General features: G+C 33.7%; 2 protein-coding genes and 1 long non-coding RNA gene across 6 annotated transcripts; all 3 read right to left on the reverse strand.

The window, feature by feature from the left end:
* Positions 1–5,406: 5,406 nt before the first annotated feature.
* Positions 5,407–8,029, reverse strand: LOC140184392 (uncharacterized). Its single transcript, XR_011880903.1, has 3 exons — positions 6,883–8,029; positions 5,824–5,893; positions 5,407–5,689 (listed from the first exon to the last, which is right to left on the reverse strand). It is a non-coding gene; the product is annotated as an uncharacterized lncRNA (long non-coding RNA).
* A 465-nt stretch (positions 8,030–8,494) lies between these two features.
* Positions 8,495–11,770, reverse strand: LOC112796128 (uncharacterized protein At4g37920). 4 transcript variants are annotated; one of them, XM_025838435.3, is made up of 6 exons: positions 11,368–11,770; positions 10,816–11,153; positions 10,186–10,354; positions 9,571–9,815; positions 9,121–9,308; positions 8,495–9,028 (listed from the first exon to the last, which is right to left on the reverse strand). In XM_025838435.3, the coding sequence occupies exons 1-6, from the start codon at positions 11,507–11,509 to the stop codon at positions 8,869–8,871; spliced, it is 1,242 nt and encodes a 413-aa protein (XP_025694220.1). In that variant the 5' UTR covers positions 11,510–11,770; the 3' UTR covers positions 8,495–8,868. The 4 variants fall into 4 exon arrangements, with proteins under 4 accessions (XP_025694220.1, XP_072091082.1, XP_025694221.1 ...); XM_072234981.1 differs by having other exon boundaries at positions 8,495–9,020; positions 11,368–11,754; XM_025838436.3 differs by having other exon boundaries at positions 8,495–9,020; positions 10,816–11,156; positions 11,368–11,626.
* A 100-nt stretch (positions 11,771–11,870) lies between these two features.
* LOC112796129 (uncharacterized) lies at positions 11,871–14,721 on the reverse strand. Its single transcript, XM_025838438.3, has 13 exons — positions 14,516–14,721; positions 14,331–14,421; positions 14,065–14,245; positions 13,893–13,983; positions 13,609–13,644; positions 13,394–13,492; positions 13,160–13,290; positions 12,998–13,046; positions 12,801–12,890; positions 12,651–12,704; positions 12,511–12,576; positions 12,234–12,331; positions 11,871–12,129 (listed from the first exon to the last, which is right to left on the reverse strand). Exons 1-13 carry the CDS (start codon positions 14,600–14,602, stop codon positions 12,066–12,068), a joined length of 1,137 nt encoding a protein of 378 aa, XP_025694223.1. The 5' UTR covers positions 14,603–14,721; the 3' UTR covers positions 11,871–12,065.
* Between the last annotated feature and the right edge of the window lie 4,090 nt (positions 14,722–18,811).

Genomic DNA, 18,811 nt, shown 5'->3' on the forward strand with positions numbered 1-18,811 from the left:
AACCAATAAACTAATAACTAGAACGGTTTGATGACCAGTCCGGTTCTCAAAACATTGCTTAACCCACACACCAAACTTGTAAAGCAAATTGCTGCGTCTGGGTCCAATTAGCTTCACAAAATTAAAGACCAATCAATTATTCAATTGAGACTCAGTAATATTTAGGCTAATATTAGGGTAAAATACGATAATATTTGATTATTTTTATATTTATATTTTTATAATAGTAGTTCAAAAAATTATTGATATTTTGTAAATAAATATTTTTTAATATTAAAAATACAAAATGTCATTGATATTTTATAAAAATTTATAACAACATATAATACATAATTAAATTATATTTATTCTTAATAATTTAATATTGAAATATCTAATATTTATTCTATCAATAAAAGGTTCAAGAAATATAATTAAATAGTTCATACATTATTAAAAATAGTTTCAAAATCTCATAATAACAAAAATTTTCCTAGAATTTAAAAAGGTAAGAAAAGTAATCCATTTTAGAAAAGCAATACTCAACCAGACTTTCTACATTATTTTTAAATAAAGTATAAAACATTAAAAAATGTAAAATAATTAAACTTGATTGAACTACCTGTTCACATATTGGGTCCCCATTAGACTACCTTTTCTTTCTTTAATTCTTTCTCCAACAATAATGATAATAATAATAATAATAATAAAATGAATTTTAGTGGTCAATTCAGTTTTTAAATAGAGTTTAAATATGCAACAAATTAAAATGTATTTAGTTTAGTATTGAATAGGAGAAAAATATGTTTAAAATTTTTTAACGTTATATTGATAACTTTTTTTATTCTAAATGCGGACGTGATTTTTCATCTTAAACACGTGTTTAGTTGAAATAAGAAGTTGTAACTTCTGACCTAAAGTAAAGAGTTGTAGTTTCTGCATTTATTTAATGTACATTTTTTTTGTCTAAACATGTAAAAAAATAAAGCAAACACTATCTTATATCCGAGTCGATAATTTGCTGGAGATTAATATAAGGTCCAAACCAAATAACATTATAAGAGTTACTCTTAGTACTATATCTAGATATCCAATTCACAGCTTTATTTGCTTCCGGGACACCCACTCAACATGAACAAACCAAGAACGAGATAAAAGCTCATGAATCTTATGAACCAAATCTATTACTTCAGATGAATACCTATTTGTAAGACCATGCATGATGGGCAGAATGTGAAGGCAATCCGTTTCACATATAATATCCCTTAAACTCCAATTCCTAGCTAAAACTAACCTCCTCCAAGCAGCAAATAATTCATATCTGATGATAGATCAGGAAAAAATGTTTTTAGAAACCCAAGATCCAACCTCCCTTAGAATCTCTAATAATACACCTGAATTCTGCTAAATTTGAATCCGATACAAGCTTGCATCACAATTAACTTTAAAACTATTGTTTGTTGGTGGTTCCAACACAGGCGATTTTAGAGAGATCTAAAGACATTGTTTCGATTACTGTAAACTTGTAAGTCTTTGGCGGTAATTCTGGTCAAGGCAACAACCTTGTGGTCTGTCTAAGGATTGTTAGCATTGAATATGTCATTGCACCTATGTCTCCATACCCACCAAAGTCCTGTATCAAAAGACGCCTCATTATCAGCTAAGGCCTTCTGAAACCACTCTTCAAGAACAGTCCTAGCCGTCGAGTCCAGGATACTAGGATCCAACATATGCCAAATTACCTTTAATCATTCACAATTTCTAAGGCAATGCTCCATTATTTTTTGTGCCTTGTTACATCTCTTACACAAGATACTTACCGTGCATTTACATTTGATTTTTCTGCTCCTTATTAATTTCAATAGTTTTTTCCATAAATATTTTAATTTTTTTATTATTTTTAGTACTCTTTTATATTTTGATTTTTATTTTCTTTTTATTGAATTTTTTATTGTAATTTTGCTATAATATGACTTCTTAATCCAATTAAAAATGATAAAGTAAATAAAAAAACTGAGAATGCATAACAATAGAGTCATGAGTAGGACTAGAAGTGAGTCAAGTCAACTCATGAGCCAGCTCGAACTCGACTCATTAATAGCTCAATAAGCTGAGCTCATAAGACGAGTTTAAACTTAAAATTGAGCTCATAAATTAAATAAGCCGAACTTGAGCTTTGATAAACTCAGTTCGTAAATTGACTCGATTATATATATTAATACACATATCTTATATGTATTTAATCTATACTTTTAATATTATATATGCACATATAAAATAGTAATATAAAATTCTACATATATATTTTGATTTGTGCGTTAGTTAATAGAAAAAAATTGTGCGTTACCAACATGAATCCTTGTTAAGTTTCAATCCTAATTCTTATTCCCTACTAAATAGAAAATATAATTAATTGATGTCGTTTACTCATTTAGGTTTTTAATATATAAAATTAATCTTTTTAATATTTTTTAATATATATAAGTTATAATTTATTAATATAAAATTATAGATTATGTTCTTGTTATTTGAGTCAGCTCATGTATTATTTGAGCCAGCTCATGAGTTTTGGTGAATTGAACTTGAACTTAAAAAATAAGCTCGATTATTAATGAGTCGAGTCATAAACTAAACTCAATTTTCGTGAGTCGAGTTTGAGCTCGGTTCACTTTCAACCCAAGTCATAAGTAATAAAAATTTATAGTCTAAAATAATATTAAATAAAAGAATACTAAGAATACTGAAAAAATTATACAATATTTTTTATTTGATATTATAAAATTTATTATTGTAATTCTTGTGCATCATTTATTATTCTAATTTTTTATAATATATATTATTGTTTCTATTAAAAATGATCAATTAAATAAAAAAATTAACCATGAGTAATAATAAAATCATAACTAGTAAAAAGTTAGAAGCTAAAATAATAATAAAAATAAGATTATCAAGAGTATTTAGAAAGAGTATTAAAAAACATTATTGATTTATTCATATATTATTTTTATTTTTTTAATATAAAGTATATTTTATTAATTTTTATATGTTATTTTTAATTTAATAAATAAATATTAATTGTTATTATAATAATAAAAAATTATAGTATATTAAAATAGAGTACTAAAAAATATTATATAAAAAATATACTTAAAAAATATAAAAAATATTAAATATACTTAAAAAGATAACATTATAATTTAATATTATATTTTTTTAATAACTATCTATTTAAGAGTGATTTTAACTAATATTATTAAAACAATATTCATTTCATCAAAAACAATTTTGATATAGAATTGCCAAATATAAATCATGTTCACTTTTATCCAAAAATAATTTTATAAAATCAATTTCATTCAAACTCTAATTTGACAAATGTCAATCCAAACACACACTTAGTCTTTAGTCTGTCGAGTTAAGAGACACTGTAGATAGCCCAATAATAATAATAATAATAATAATAATAATAATAATAATAATAATAATAATAATAAATATTATTTATTTATACACTAAATACTCTTAATACTCCTATAAAAATATAAAAATTATTAATTAATTATATATTTAAACTATTTTTAATTAACAAAATAAAAAAATACGTATTTAGTTGTTAGAAAATACTGGTGAATAAGAAAAACACTTTCTTTACTCTGAATTCCTTTTCTACCTCATGAATTTTATCCTTTTTCTATCTTTAATTCCCTAATTTTAGTAAATTGTTCTTCTATACTGTTACAGTATCTCACTATCTTGTCTTTACTAATCTCTCCTAGAATGAAGGTCAATGAACATCTTACTATATATAAATTATACAATATTTGTTTTTCCATAAGAGACGATATATATCTCAATTCTGTAAAGAAAAAAAAAAGGAGATTAAATTACGTGACAAATCAAAGACAATTTAAAAGAAGAAAAAGAAAATGAGTTTTTCTCTCCTTCTAATTTTGTTTTTTACCCCAAGCCAACAACATAATGCCATCGGAAAATGAATAATCCAAAGCTGGATGAGAAGGGAAGACATACATGCATCGCAGAGATGGGGATATTTTATTTATTGTAAGTTTGCTAACTCACCAATCTATCAACCTTATCTTGTGACCGTGGTTATACATCATCACCTCCACAATAATATAGTAGCATAAATTACTTAACGAGACACGTCATATTTTTGGCACTTGCATTTGAGCAGCTTCAGCTTCTTATTTATCTGTTTTACTTGAAGCAATTTTAGCATGTTAAATAATTATTATTGTGACATCAGTTTCAGATTTTTTTTTTGGCGAATCAGAGTTATATTTTAACTGTAATTAAAAATATTTATACTATTATCTAATTTCATATTAATATACTTTGGCAATAGTTTCATTATGACCATAATACCTAGAAGAAAAATTCTTTTAAAAAATGTATAAATGCACAACTAAATTGTGATACCCAAATACATGTAGTAAATTAACACCAAACTACTAATTAAAAAGAGAGAAGAAATGATAATAACATGAAAGTTGAGTTGTATGAAAGAACAAAGAAAAAACAAAAGGAGTGTTGTTATAATGCTATTATTGTGTTTAAAATGATTTATTATTATTATTACTATATACACACACGTTAAAATTTGCTGACATACCATCTCAATTATTAGGGTAGGGATGACACCAAGGTTGATATTAGATACAAGAATTGCTTAGTTCTTCTTGCTTGACTGATAAATTAAAAAATGGATACTTTTATTATTTATTTTTTAAAATCGTAGAAGATCTTGTAAGAGTAATCAGATATAATTACCCAGTTCCAAGGGTTAAAAAATTCGATTACTGTCTGGGTTTTCTTTCTCAAGCTTTGCTGTGCCGAAAGCTACCCCCATTAAAATTTTAACCTTATCTTCTCACCTTATTGTAAAGATATTTTGTCAGAGCCTTGCTCTTTCAGCCTCATAGACCTATTTCAACTTTATTACATTTTATTCTTTTATATCTAATTTATGATTTTAGTTTTGTATAAAGTCAGTGTAAGTCGCTCATCCACCAATTATATATGGTCATATAGACTATAGTCAATAGTATTTAATCTTAGCTAGTTGCCAAGTTATTTAAAAGAATCATACATATAGTGGCATATAATTAGATAAATATAATTTTTGTTATTCTAATAACACATTCAAATTAATTTCCTTTAATAAAAAAATAACCTTTCATGAAGCTTACATTAAAAAAATAAAATAAAATACATACATCTTAAGAGGTAAGTAGTGTACTAAGATAACTTAGTGGGACAAATTTGAACCATACACTAAACTATCTTATCATACATCAAATTTGAAGCAATAGATTATCTTTGATAGCATCTTGTTCTCTATAACAATTTCTTCGAAGTTATCAAATGTCCATAACCAATCAAAACACAAATAATCACAAGAGTCAGTAATAAAACAAAATTCATAAGGGACAAATTTCAATTAAAGTGTTCATTTTGTAGTGTAGAACAAACATCACTAGTAAAATGCATTTCACTTTACATAGCAATTGGACAAAAGAAGAAACTTCCAAGTTGGAACATTAGTCCTCTAATAGTCTAATTACATTATTGTCCTCCCTCATAGCTCAGGAAATTGTTAGTGTTACTTACCAAGAAAGAATTAGGCTTCATGGCTACGAAGAAGAAGGATTCAGATTTCTTAGCTTGGCTTTGACTGAATCTAGTTGCTCTGACCAACACAAATTCAGGGGAAAAATATGTTATTAGAATTGTTTGGCAATTGGCACCTTCAAACACGGGTATCTCCTAAGAATTACATAAAAACATGGGTGAAGAACATAGTCAAAGGTGAATAATTCTTACTTTGTTCCGTTGTTGTTGCTTTCTGGATGGTTGTGCGAAAATATAAGTTGCAATTTCTCTGATACACAGCCTGCAGCAAGAAAACAAAGCATGTCCTTTTAGACCTATTGGGTAATTATTTTAGAATAGAAATTGCCACGAAATATAGAAATATTAGAAGACACAAATATGTTTAGAGGCTTCCTTCATACATGTACGGATTTTGTATAGAATGACTAAATTTGTCGAGTAATGATTAGGAGGATGAGTTACCACTCCCAATTATTTTTCAAATTCGTCACTCTTTTTTCAAAGGTAAAAACTCCGGTACAGTTAACTTCATGTAAAGTTGATAGCTGAGAGTCAGTTAAATAATTTGATAGGTTTAACTAAAGGTGTAAACTCAGGTACAGTCAACTTCACGTGAAGTTGATAAGTGAGAGCCGTTAGATGATTTGACTGATTTGACTAAATTTTCGTTAGATGATTTGACTGATTTGACTAAATTTTCATCTAACAATTCTCAATTATCAATTTCACGTCGACTGCACCTGAGTTTTCACCTTATCTAAATTGTCATCAACTTAACTGCACATGAATTTTCACCATAAAGGACTAATTAAAATTGCAAAGAACCACTTTATCCTCCATGTTCTTTGGTCAGGGACAAAATCAGAGGTTTACGCTTAAATTAAACTCCCAAGAACAATGGTTCAAAATGTGATAAAAATGTGAACTAGTGCTACATTACATTTTTCAAGGGAATAAGAGGATAAATTCATAAGAGTAAGTCACAGAATAAACACATGAGTTGAATTCTCATTGCAACTAAACTAGTTTTCGTAACTCAAGAAATAACCCAAGAGCAAGCTAGGTACATATGATCCAAAATTGTAAATATTCTTATTCCAATTAATTTTTATGACTACACTTAGGTCCAGTATAGTTCCAATAGAAGCTAGAAAATAATGTATTGTTCCCATCAGACTCAAGAAAGTGAGAAGCATAAAAACCCTAATTGAATATCAAAACCCTATAAGTAATGGAGAAAGAGTAAAAAGGGGGTAGTAAGGTAATTACGGAGGAAGAGGGAAGGTTGTTGAGCTCAGCAATGGCAACTTCGTGGCGCCTCAGTTGCTTCGTACATTCAGCAATGGCGTTCGTATTATCGCTTGAACTCATCGGTTTTTTTTTCGATTGAGATTTTGATTTAAGGGGTGGATGGGGTTTTCTTTTTGGTTTTGTATGAGCTTAGTTTTTTGTTCCAATGTGTTCCATTTATTATTTATTTTTATCAAAGGATAAGTACTAAGATTATTCGCCTCTCAATAATAATGAAAATGCGATTCCAAAATTAAATTGGAACAAAAAAAATAAAAGAAAATGAATATTGATCCGTCACCTTATAACTCAGTCTTTATTATGCATTATGAGTTATAACTCGGCATTAACTATCATTCATTCTTTTGCTTGTAACTGACACCTTTATTACCGACTTAATGAGCATCATTTCTATCTTAATGACCAAACGGTCATAACATCAATTCTATTCATCAATTTTATGCCTATAAAAGAAATCTTCTATATCTAATAACATGATAAGTTCTATATCATGTCATACATCCTATATTCATAGAATTATTATAAACACAACATAACACATGATAACTTTCATTTCATGTCTTACATTCTATATTCATAGAATTATTATATACCTCTTAAACACTTACTGACTTGAGCGTCGGAGTGTCTTTTGCAGGTACCCACCCCCTTGTTCTCTCCTTGCCGACGTATAACTCATCCCGACGAGAAGCTTGAAGACATTCATCGACGGATGAGCTATACAACGACCAAACTCAGCAAGAACAAATATAAAATAAAAAATACAAAAGTTAAGAATATTTTTCTTATTATTTTTATTTTTTTTTCAAAGTGATGAGCTAATAATAGTATAATACCATCGAACTATAGAAGGAAGAAGAATTAATGATGACCAGTATCTTTCTTTTTCACCGAACCAATTTTTCTCATAGAAAATTGAATGAAAAGTGTGAAATAAAATGCAACAGTCGTAAATATGGACATAACTATACCGACATAGCTATAATTTCTATGCTAGCCTAGCATAGCCGAATAAGGGGGTCTGTCTAAAATGATATCTAATAAACATAATAATGACATAACTAGAAATATATTCTAGGAACACACTTCTTAGTTCTTAGTTCCCAGTCTTCCCAAGTGATCTTTCTTAAAAATATGTTTAGATATCTTGAACAAACGCCTCACACGTGTATTAAACTCATAAGTGGAGAATATATAAAGATTGGAATCTTTGTTGAATAACCCCCTCCACTCAATCAAATAAGTCCATAATAAAATCATGCCAATTACAATTGTCAAAAGTTGCTTTTCAGTGACAAAAAAGTGGGGAACAACAGCATAGAACATTTCCACAAGCAAGGAACCACTATCTTAAGTTCGTAACCACCTGGAGGAAATTTCCAAATTACAATCAATGTCCAATTTCATAAGTAAAATTGGCCAGCCAATCACCGACCGCAATGATGAAAAGCAAATAGTCAATACATGCAATATATTCATATTTGACCAAATCTGTATTTTATTCCTCATTTTTCTGAATTTAATTAAACACACAGGAATAAAGGGGGGAATAGATACAAAAGGCTGTACATTTATCTGCAAAAACTACACCTACAAATACTGTATTCAAATTCTCAATTTGCAATATGTCATTTTCCTATCTCATATATGGCATACCATATGCAAAGTTCACATTCCCCTACTCTCACCCAGTTTTCAACATCTTATTGAAACCAAAATAACCAGGACCTAACTTTATATTAGACGGTATAATTATCAGGAATTGTCTAGCTTTTTCCCTGGCTTAGCTGATTCTATTGTTTAAAGAAAATGTCTAAATCCTTGAACAGTGGCCATAATTTAGCCACTTCCTTGCATCAATGCGTTTAATTCAGGGCTTACAGATTGGTAGACATCTAGGACTCATGCTCCAAGTGCACCCATATTCTTAAGCTAAGCTCATATTCACATGAAATTCCTTTCCACAACAGTTTTAAGGACCTCCAATTTTTGGATGACCTCTGGATTCAGCATATCCCTTGCTTCCCTAATAAGGGTACCTTCTGTGCTCAAATGATAAGTATCCACCACAGTCTTTATCCATGTGTGAAGTTTCTCTGGTGTCCTAAAAATTAATAACGAAATGATTAACACAAAAGTGTAAGTAAATTCTATTTCAGTAAGTTTACATTCTGAAATTGATACATTCATACATACGTGTACAAGTTATCAACATCGATTCCTTCAAGTTCTTCTCCAGGTGTAAATGCATCTTTGAGAGCACACAGTTGTTCCTCAGGATCCTCAATTCTAATAAGATATTTGATAATTCGAATCTCTTTTGGCACAAGTCTCTGGAGGTTTCCCACAGCAGTCTTATATAAATGATAAAGTACATCTTTTACCTGCATACAATAATATAAAAAAATGGCAAGATTTGCATATAATGTTACGGTAAACATAAATCTGAAATGAGTATACCCTTTTATGGCATCTCTCCTTTAACAAAAATGGAAATTCCCATGTGGTTACACTACCGGTGTACCCTAAACAAACTATATTAGTTGCAATAATCATCCAAAAATTTCTTAACCTTCGAGCTTATAAAGTTAAGTAGATATATCAACATAGATAGGAATAGGAAAATGCAGATTTCATCATCAATACCTCATCTTTCATCATGTTTGATTCCTTAGCAGCCGACCAAGCTTTGGTGATCATCAATACCAATGTGGAATCAAGTTCCTTTTTTTCGGCCAAACTGTCTATTTTTCTGCAGGCAGCTTCAAGTGAGGGAGAATTGATAATATCTTGGAATTTCAACTCTGCTTCATTTAACTTTTCCATGCTTTTGGTTGCATCATCATAGGCTTGTACAGCAGCCAAGCAAGTGTTCCCAAGCTTTGCAAGTTCTTGTCACAGAAGGAGGGAGGGGGGGTGTTATAAACAAACAAATTAGTTAAATATGCAGGACTGAACTACCGCCATTAGTATTCTGATGATCAATTAATATTATTCTAGTTTTTAAGTTTTGATATCAAGGGTACTAAAATTTACATAAATTTAAGAGTTTAAGTTCCTTCTACCTCATTTAAATTAGTTTATGGCAAATGAGAAATAATTTAATTGTTCAAAATACGTTCAAAACTCAGAACTGAATGAACTAAATGTGGCTTGATAATTTACAAGACAAGAAATGAAGATGATATGATATTGGAATCTAAACCAAAGTGTTAGAGAAAATAGACAAAGATGCTAAAAGTCTGTGAAACAAAATCTTACCATTTTGCATTTCAGCATTGTCATAGTAGGATTCAGCTACAGTATGAAGGTGCACAAAGAATTCTTTTGTAAAATCTTTACGACGCTTGGCGACAATGTTAGTAATTCCTGATGGGTCCCCTTTGATCACTTCAAGCAGATCATTATGTCTCTGCACATCCTCATCAATCTGCACAAGAACTTCTTAATAAAATTGCAACATTCTCTACTTTATCCCTCCCAAATAAATACAGCTTATGGCAGGACTGCATTACAAAAATACAATAATGATCATATCCCATTCAAACTGTGACAAAACAAAAATGGAGGACTGAAAAGCAAGAAGATATTGTTCCTTCCCTCCTTCTTTCTTTCTTTCACACCTTTTCCGTGCACATAGCAATATGGTTACACCCTATAAACACTGCAAATGGTATATACTTAAACTCTTAAAGTGCAAGACTATTTCCTTTATACAAACATCTGTCTTGTTAGGCCCTTACAAATGGTGTTTCCAGGGCTTCAAACTTTGACCTGTAACAAATTTCCAGTATAACAGTTTGGTTTGTACTATCTAACACCTTTCTTATTTAATATTCGTTTCTTGTCTTACAAATAGTGCACATAAGGCTCTCATTCACATAGTCATACCTCTTTGAGCTTCCTTCCAAGGCGGAGCAGCCTCTCCTTCAATGTGGGATCAGCCTCGGCATCTGCCCTATCCTGACATCGCTTGAAGAAATGGGGCCTAATGCTATCCCACTCCCTGCTAAAAGCCAGCAACCTCCTCCAATCGGTAGGTGTGGGCTTGTCAACCATGAAAACACCAATAAGCTTATCACACACCCTAACCATTCGACTCTCATCCAACAGTACCTCTTCTTTTCCGCCGCCACCGCCACTGCCATCATCAACATCAACACTGCTTCCAGAGGAACTGGCAGAGGACAAGCCTTCACTAACAGTTAGACAGTGCCGCAACCTTCCCCCTGCTTCATATCAAAAATTAAAAAAAAAGGTTCACAGTGGCAGCCCTATGATTTCTTGAAACATAGAAAACAAACAAAACAAATTAAATATGAATAAATTTTGCTCCGCAAGTATGGATCCCATATAGGCATTTATACAAACATATGGAGTGCAAGCTTGAATACTAGGGTAACTAATAATTGTAACTAACTGAATAAATAAGTGGTTAATTACCTGGGGTGGAAAAATTGAGGCGCGGAAATGAAAGAGAAGTTTTGGAGGGAAAACCAAGAAATGGAGGAGTGGGTTGGATAGTGGACAATACTAGAGGAACTGAATAATAGCGAGACAGAAGAATCGTTGCGTGTGACTCCATTTAGCTTCAGCTTTAGTTGGGAAGTACTTTGAATTGAATTGGTAATTTCCTTTGCTTATTCTTGTATTCTTATATAAGTCTGTAGTGCCTGCTTTACCCTCTATTCTTTCTTTTCTCCCTTTAATTTTAGGTTAACAATAATCTTGTAAAAGTTATATATTTCATTTTTATTCTCTTCCAAGTTTGTAACAAAATAATTTGGTTTAGATTCTTATAGTAATATTGAACTAGTCTTTATTATTCCCCTGAAACGAAAATTCATTGAATGTTGCATCAGTAAATTTGCCTTTGCTTGTTTCATAACTTAGAATAGACACACACAAGCTTTTTCTATATAATAACAAAATAGAGCCCAGAAAAAGGAGAAAAAGAAACATACGAATTAATGAATTATACACTAGCATAGCAATATCCATCTGCTTCAAATACATTGAGTAACAAGATGAAGTTCGATAGCAAATTCATTTAAATTCAAACAAAAAAGATACATTGATCCAGCAGACCAAAATTACATGTTTATAATGAACCACTTTAAAGATTCCGCCCAACAAAGTTATTATTGAAGCTGACCCTCGCTGCATTGTCGCTTGAAGTTCAAAGCTTCATCTGCCAGAAACTCACTACAGAAATGACTCGCATTAGCTTGGATTGGATTGGATGACGCAGAGAAGAACCTACCATACATAATGGCAAAAACCAAGAAGATAATCTGGAAAACACTCACTAGATTCGCTCAGCCATCAGCAACGGTTCCCATCTTGGACTCCATGGATAATCAGCTATAGAACGCGACTTAAGTGGCGCCATTTGGGAATTAAAATGCTAAAAAATAACAAATGCAAAATAGGGTGAGTTATAGCCCAATGAAGAAACGTTAGCTACAAGCCTAGATGAGTAAAACTGTCCCACAAGAGCATCTTATTTATCTGCTGCCCAACATTTCTAACACAGTAATGCCTATTCTAAATTTCCAAACAGAAGTATGTTGAAATGAAAATAACCTGTGAACTTTGAAGCATAATAGCTGGCTGTTGCTTTGGAAACTGAGTTGGAATTAGAAAGTGTACCTAAATAAACAGAACAGTCAGACTTTTGGTCAAACTCAATTCATAATCCATCAGTAATGATATCTGTAAATTACCAGGAATGTGAAAACTCCAGTTGCAGAAAGAAAAGTTGCTTTTCTGCAGAAGACCTGACAACAAAGAAGCCAGAAACTAGCAATTATTAATGTCTAATGTCAAAACCGAACAATACTAACAATTTGAGAATACGAGTCAAGGGCAAGTACAGGATCAGCTTCAACTGGCCTTCCTAGCTGAATGGCCAATGCTTCAATGAATTGCCTTCTTAGATCAATTAACGAGACAGCCTCCGAGACCTAAGTTAAACACAACTTAAAATTTACAATAATTTTAACAAAAACAAGGATGTCCACAAAACACTTCTAAATTGTAACAGACAACACAAAAGATATTTTCAGCTAACCTGTTTCTCAAGATATTCTTCCAAGTTTGGAAGATATTCTGCCAAACACCTATGAAAAACAGAATAAACACAAAAGCCAACATATTGTCAGTACTCAGAAATCAACTTAATCTTGGATATATCTATCATTGGGGAATAAAGATAACAAGTCAAAAATCTTACATCCCATCCAACCAAGGAGGCAGCTTGACATCATCAATGGAAAATAGAGCTTTCAACTCAGAAGAAGATACCAATTTGAGCCGAGGAGCTGAAGGAGCAGAGGTATATTTCCTCCCAACAGGATATACAACCTACATTTAGCATATGATAAGGTTTTCCCTTTATTTGTTTGTTGCCAAAAACAAGTCGTTAAGATGTTAAAGAGAGTCGTTTAGAAAGAGAAAAGAAAGCAACCTGCAAGTGTATCTTCTGAGGATACCTCCATGGGCAACTAGGCACCATCTTGTTTATGTTCATGTCCAGTAAGGGCACAGCAAATTTAACCTCCTCTGGCTACACTAAAATGCAAACTTATAGGAGTGAAGAACATTGTCCAAAACCTACTTTAATTTCTTCAACCATCCATGAGTAGATCGTAAAAATTATTAACACATTTCGTAAAGAAATACCTTCTCAGCAACAGAACTCATGTGCATTTCTATTCCCTGCAGCAAAGTTCCACAGTCAGACATATCTCATTCAAGGGAAGGATCAATCATATCCATATCCATTACATATAAAGCATCATCCAAAATTCAAATGTGTTCTCCAAATCAAAGAGATGGAAGAGATCAAGCTGCATCACACTAATCAAGTCAAGAACTACTTGCACAAACAGAGACATATACACCAAAAACAACTACTCAATTTTGTGAATACTTTGCAAGAATGCAGTGATGATCTGAAAATGTACCTCCCTGGATAAAATGGTGCTGATTTCGAACTTCAACCGATCATCATCGACTTCTCCTACACGCTTCCTCTGATACAACACGTATTGATCCCTATTGAAGCGAAACCACATTCACTCAACAATTACACACTAGAAAAACAAAAACCCGTAATTTTATCTAATTTCATTTCACCTCAAGAATTGAACAAGTGAAAGGAGGCGGGCAGGGTCTCTGTAGTTCCAATCACTCAAACAGTTACTAGCTTGTGTTCCATCATCAGAAGACATGGGAAATGGGTGAAAGTCTTCATCTTCGGGTCCAAATATAACATCAGGCGCAACGGTAGGACACTCGGCATTGTATATAACATCCCCTGAAATCCCATAAAAAACCCTAATGATCATCCCAAAAAAAGGGAGAAATTTTTGCAATTGAGAAAGGGGGGAAATAAATAATACACTTGATGAAGTCCAAGCAGAAGGGAATGAGGAGTGTGAATCTATCGAAGGGGCCGGAATTGTACTTATCACCTGACCACATTTGTTCAACCTGCAAAAAGCCCCAAATGTAAGATAGAAAACCCTAATTAGGGAAATAACTTGGTGGGAGTGAAAAAAGCGAGAATATTGGGAGAGTGCCTTGCCTTGAGAGTGAAACGAAAGTGAGAGAGGAGGTGAGTGAGCTGGGCGGCGATGAAGGGAGGGACGTTATCTGCGGCTGAAACAGCCATTCTTGGATCTTCTGTTCTCTCTCTCTCTGCGTCTCTTGGAAGTGTGTATGTAATATGTAATAAGAAAAGATTTTTATTTTTTCCCTTCACAAGCTGATTACTATTTCTTTTCAAATAATGGTACATCCCAAATTCGGATTTTTTTCATTTATAAAATAAAAAAATTATTATTTTTTTCAATATAATTTTTGAATTTTAATTCTCTAAATATGATTTTTTTGACATTTAAACAAGTTCACCTAACAAGCAAACTCTTTTTTAAATTTTTTCAATTCCGTGTTTTTAATCCATTATCATCATCTCCAAATAGTATATAGATCTACAAATAGTATATAGAAATATATACAAAAATACACGGACAACAAACATGATTTTTTTAAAGATTTTTTTAATTATAAATTAAAAAAATAAACCATATTTAACAATGCCAACCATTGTTATCATCTCTAAAAATACATAAGTACACCAGAATAAGCCATATTTAACAATGATTTTTTTAATTATAAATTAAAAAAAATAACTATTTCCCCAAAATAACAAGGATTGTTATTCTGTGTATTTTTTGTGTACTTATGTACTCTGAAAACGATGATAATGGTTACTGATACGTTACCTCAAACCTCGGCCGCCGCCCGATAAGCTCGGCACGTAAGCAGATAAGCTCGGCCTCACCCATTTGAAAAGGGAACGTGCTTAACAAACCTAATCACCAAAACAGAATATCATAACTAACCTACAAACTCGGACTTATCCACAGTAAACGGGTAAAACAGCTTCTATAAAGCCGAGCTAATATCCTCGGCTAAGGTTCAGGTTCCATTCTCAGTCTTCATACTTATTTAATTACTCTCACTCGAGATTATCACTAACTTGAGCGTCGGAGTATCTTTTGCAGGTATTCCCGCCGCGGTGTTTGATCTTGGCCGACGTAAAGCTCTTCCTCTTCAGCGACGACTTGCTCGGAAGCGCTTAAGCTCGGCCTCCCCAGTGTTCGGACGAACCACTTGGCGCCCACCGTGGGGCCGGAATACATCTAACCCCACTTTTTCCTTTGTTTAGTCTTTCACTCTATTTTGCAGGATTCCCAATCCTCGAACATGGCTGACAAGGAAAATCCACAACTCACACAAGCTGAGCTCCTGGCCCAAATCGCTGAACTTCAGGCAGAAGTACGGAGAATAGCCGAGCTATCCACGCAGAACAATGGAGAGAGCTCCAAAAGCTCGGCTCAGGGTAACACAGACCCCTTGAACGTCACTCCTCCAAAGGAGAAGCTCACCCTCGACAACCCTTTCTCCGAGGAGATCACAAAGTACCAAATGCCAAAAAACTTTGCACTTCCCTCCGCTCTTAAACCCTACAAGGGGTTCGGAGATCCCCGAGCTCATGTAAAGAAGTTCCAATCCATGATGTTCTTCAACGGTGCCAACAATGAGCCCGTCCTTTGCCGAGCATTTCCCACTTACCTCGATGGTGCTGCGTTACTCTGGTTCTCTAAGTTGTCTGCAGGTTCAATCTCTTCCTTTGAGGACCTGGCAAGGTCGTTCATTGATTATTTTGCTGCGTCGAAAATATATGTGCACGGATCAGATTATCTCAGCACCATCAAGCAAGGCCAGCACGAGAGCTTAAAAGACTACATGACCAGGTTTGCTGAGGCTACCATGGAGATCCAGGACTTGGATCCGGCCGTCCACTTGCATGCCCTCAAAGCTGGCCTCAGACCTGGCAAATTCCAGGAGACCATCGCAATAACCAAACCAAAGTCACTTGAGGAGTTCAGAGAAAGGGCCACGGGCCAGATGGAAATAGAAGAGCTTAGACAAGCTCGACGGATCAATAAACCAACTCAATCAAAAGAAGATGACCAGGAGGATCTTTGTGAATCAACAAATTGATCGGCAAGGGATTTATACCCTTCAAGCACTACTAGGCAAAGAAATATGGCTCGAAGATGTACTCTTTTTTCCACTCACACGACTTTTTCCTACACCGAATTTTGCTTGGAGAGCTTTTTAATGAGACACTTTCATCCTATACCTTTTATATTAAGAGGGTAATTCTCAATAAAGAGTATATTATTTTTAACTTCATCATTCTTTATTTTTATCTATGCCTTTAGTTTAGCTATTGTTTACGCTCTACACATATTGTGGCAAACTAATATTAAAGTTGGCATACAAAAACAAACCGACAGTTATAAGTCGGAACCAATCTAACAAATCGGCAACCATAAGTCGGAATCAATACAACAAGCCAACACCTATAAGTCAGAATCACTCCAAACAAACTGATGATAATAAGTTTGAATCAATCAAAGCAAACTGACACCTATAAGTCGGCGCCATTCCAACAAACAATCATCTATAAGCTTGTTCAAAAATATATTGAAATAAGCAACCCATTTTCCCATGACAAACTTGTCCAATTTTATTTTCAAGATTATCAGGTTGATCTTGGAGGCTAATCCTCATATCTCCGAATTAACACAACTGCATCTCTTCTATATCCTGCCGAGTTATACCTCAAAAGCTCAACCTGCTTCTCTTAAAAATAAATAGGTCAAGCTTGGAGGCTATGATCTGGTCACTATAACTCGACGAATACAAGCTATAATTCGGAGATTAGGTCTGATCTATCCTTATAAGTCGGCCACGTAAGCTATAGCTCAGCCACTTGCAAATTCAAAACAGAGCAGTTCGTGATCCATCCGTATAAGTCGGCCGCATGTGCTATAACTCGGCCACGTGCAGCAAATTCAAAAAGAGAACGGTTACTTGTTGAGAACCCTAAAAAGATCTTTTCAAGGAAGTCACAAAATGATTCTCTGCGAGATTCTCGGACCGTATCCATGCCTCATGGTACATAACGTATACCTCGGCTATCATAACAAACGTGTACCTCAGCACAAACAAAATCAAATAATAACAACCTGCAAAATCCAGACGAGCTATGTAAAGCTCGGAATCACAGCTAACAAGTCAAACGTTATCCTTATGGATAACTTCGGCAAACCCGGAGAATCCCGAAACTACAACTAAGCAACCTCAAACGCCTATATAAACAAATAGGTAACCTCGGACTAAGACAGGTTACAGAACACACAAACGTTTCAGAATCCATACAGAACCAAGCCGAGCTTGGGGGCTGTAAGGAATATACATGACAACAACTCAGCGACCGAGGCTTGCGACATCATTTTCGAAAGCTCGCCTTAGTCCTGTCCAAATCAAGGCAAGCTTGGGGGCTATGATACGTTACCTCAAACCTCGGCCGCCCGATAAGCTCGGCTCGTAGGCAGATAAGCTCGACCTCACCCATTTGAAAAGGGAACGTGCTTAACAAACCTAATCACCAAAACAGAATATCATAACTAACCTACAAACTCGGACTTATCCACAGTAAACGGGTAAAACAGCTTCTATAAAGCCGAGCTAATATCCTCGGCTAAGGTTCAGGTTCCATTCTCAGTCTTCATACTTACTTAATTACTCTCACTCGAGATTATCACTAACTTGAGCGTCGGAGTATCTTTTGCAGGTATTCTCGCCGCGGTGTTTGATCTTGGCCGACGTAAAGCTCTTCCTCTTCAGCGACGACTTGCTCGGAAGCGCTTAAGCTCGGCCTCCCCAGTGTTCGGACGAACCAGTTACCATTGTTAACTTTCCAATCTGATATATTTACTGTCTCTCCTACTGACACTATCGCATCAATTGTGCCTTCTATTGACAGTACATACTCATTTACAGAGGATCCTATTCGAGTGTTGCTCAATTTGTTCCTTAATTGCATAATTCTAGCATTAATTTGAGAGGCAAAGTGAGTCTCTAATCTGTTCCAGATCTGATAGGTGAATACACAACCAACTATCCGAGTAGTGTAGGGTTTCGTCATTGCCGCTAGAAGCCAAGATTTAAGCAAAGCATCTTGCCTTTTCTATTTCTGAAATTCTGGATTAATATCGCCATTTTCAAGAAATTGACGAGTAATTCCAACTCCACTGTAAAAAGTTATCGCTGTCGAGCTTCATATAGATTGGGGTTGCAGCAAAGCCTAGTGAGCTAGCCGTTTGTGCTGAGCTGTGGGTGCTTCCTGAATCTGCCATGGCTTGGGTCTCGTTTTTCGTTAGAAGACCAGCTCTAATACCATGAAGGAATCAGAGACTGGTGAGTGAGAGCAAAAAAGATGAGTAAGAGAAGAGAGAGTTCA

This window comes from Arachis hypogaea, chromosome 4 (genome assembly GCF_003086295.3).
Source record: "Arachis hypogaea cultivar Tifrunner chromosome 4, arahy.Tifrunner.gnm2.J5K5, whole genome shotgun sequence".
Taxonomy (NCBI): Eukaryota; Viridiplantae; Streptophyta; class Magnoliopsida; order Fabales; family Fabaceae; genus Arachis; species Arachis hypogaea.

Coding starts and splice junctions, on each gene's coding strand:
- LOC112796129 (XM_025838438.3), bottom strand. CDS start 14,602: ATGGCTGTTTCAGCCGCAGATAACGTCCCTCCCTTCATCGCCGCCCAG. Junction 13,493..13,608: donor TGAGTTCTGTTGCTGAGAAG/GTATTTCTTTAC, acceptor ATTTTAGTGTAG/CCAGAGGAGGTTAAATTTGC. Junction 12,577..12,650: donor CTGGAGTTTTCACATTCCTG/GTAATTTACAGA, acceptor CTGTTTATTTAG/GTACACTTTCTAATTCCAAC.
- LOC112796128 (XM_025838434.3), bottom strand. CDS start 11,509: ATGGAGTCACACGCAACGATTCTTCTGTCTCGCTATTATTCAGTTCCT. Junction 11,157..11,367: donor CCTCAATTTTTCCACCCCAG/GTAATTAACCAC, acceptor TTTGATATGAAG/CAGGGGGAAGGTTGCGGCAC. Junction 9,309..9,570: donor CAAACATGATGAAAGATGAG/GTATTGATGATG, acceptor TATTGTATGCAG/GTAAAAGATGTACTTTATCA.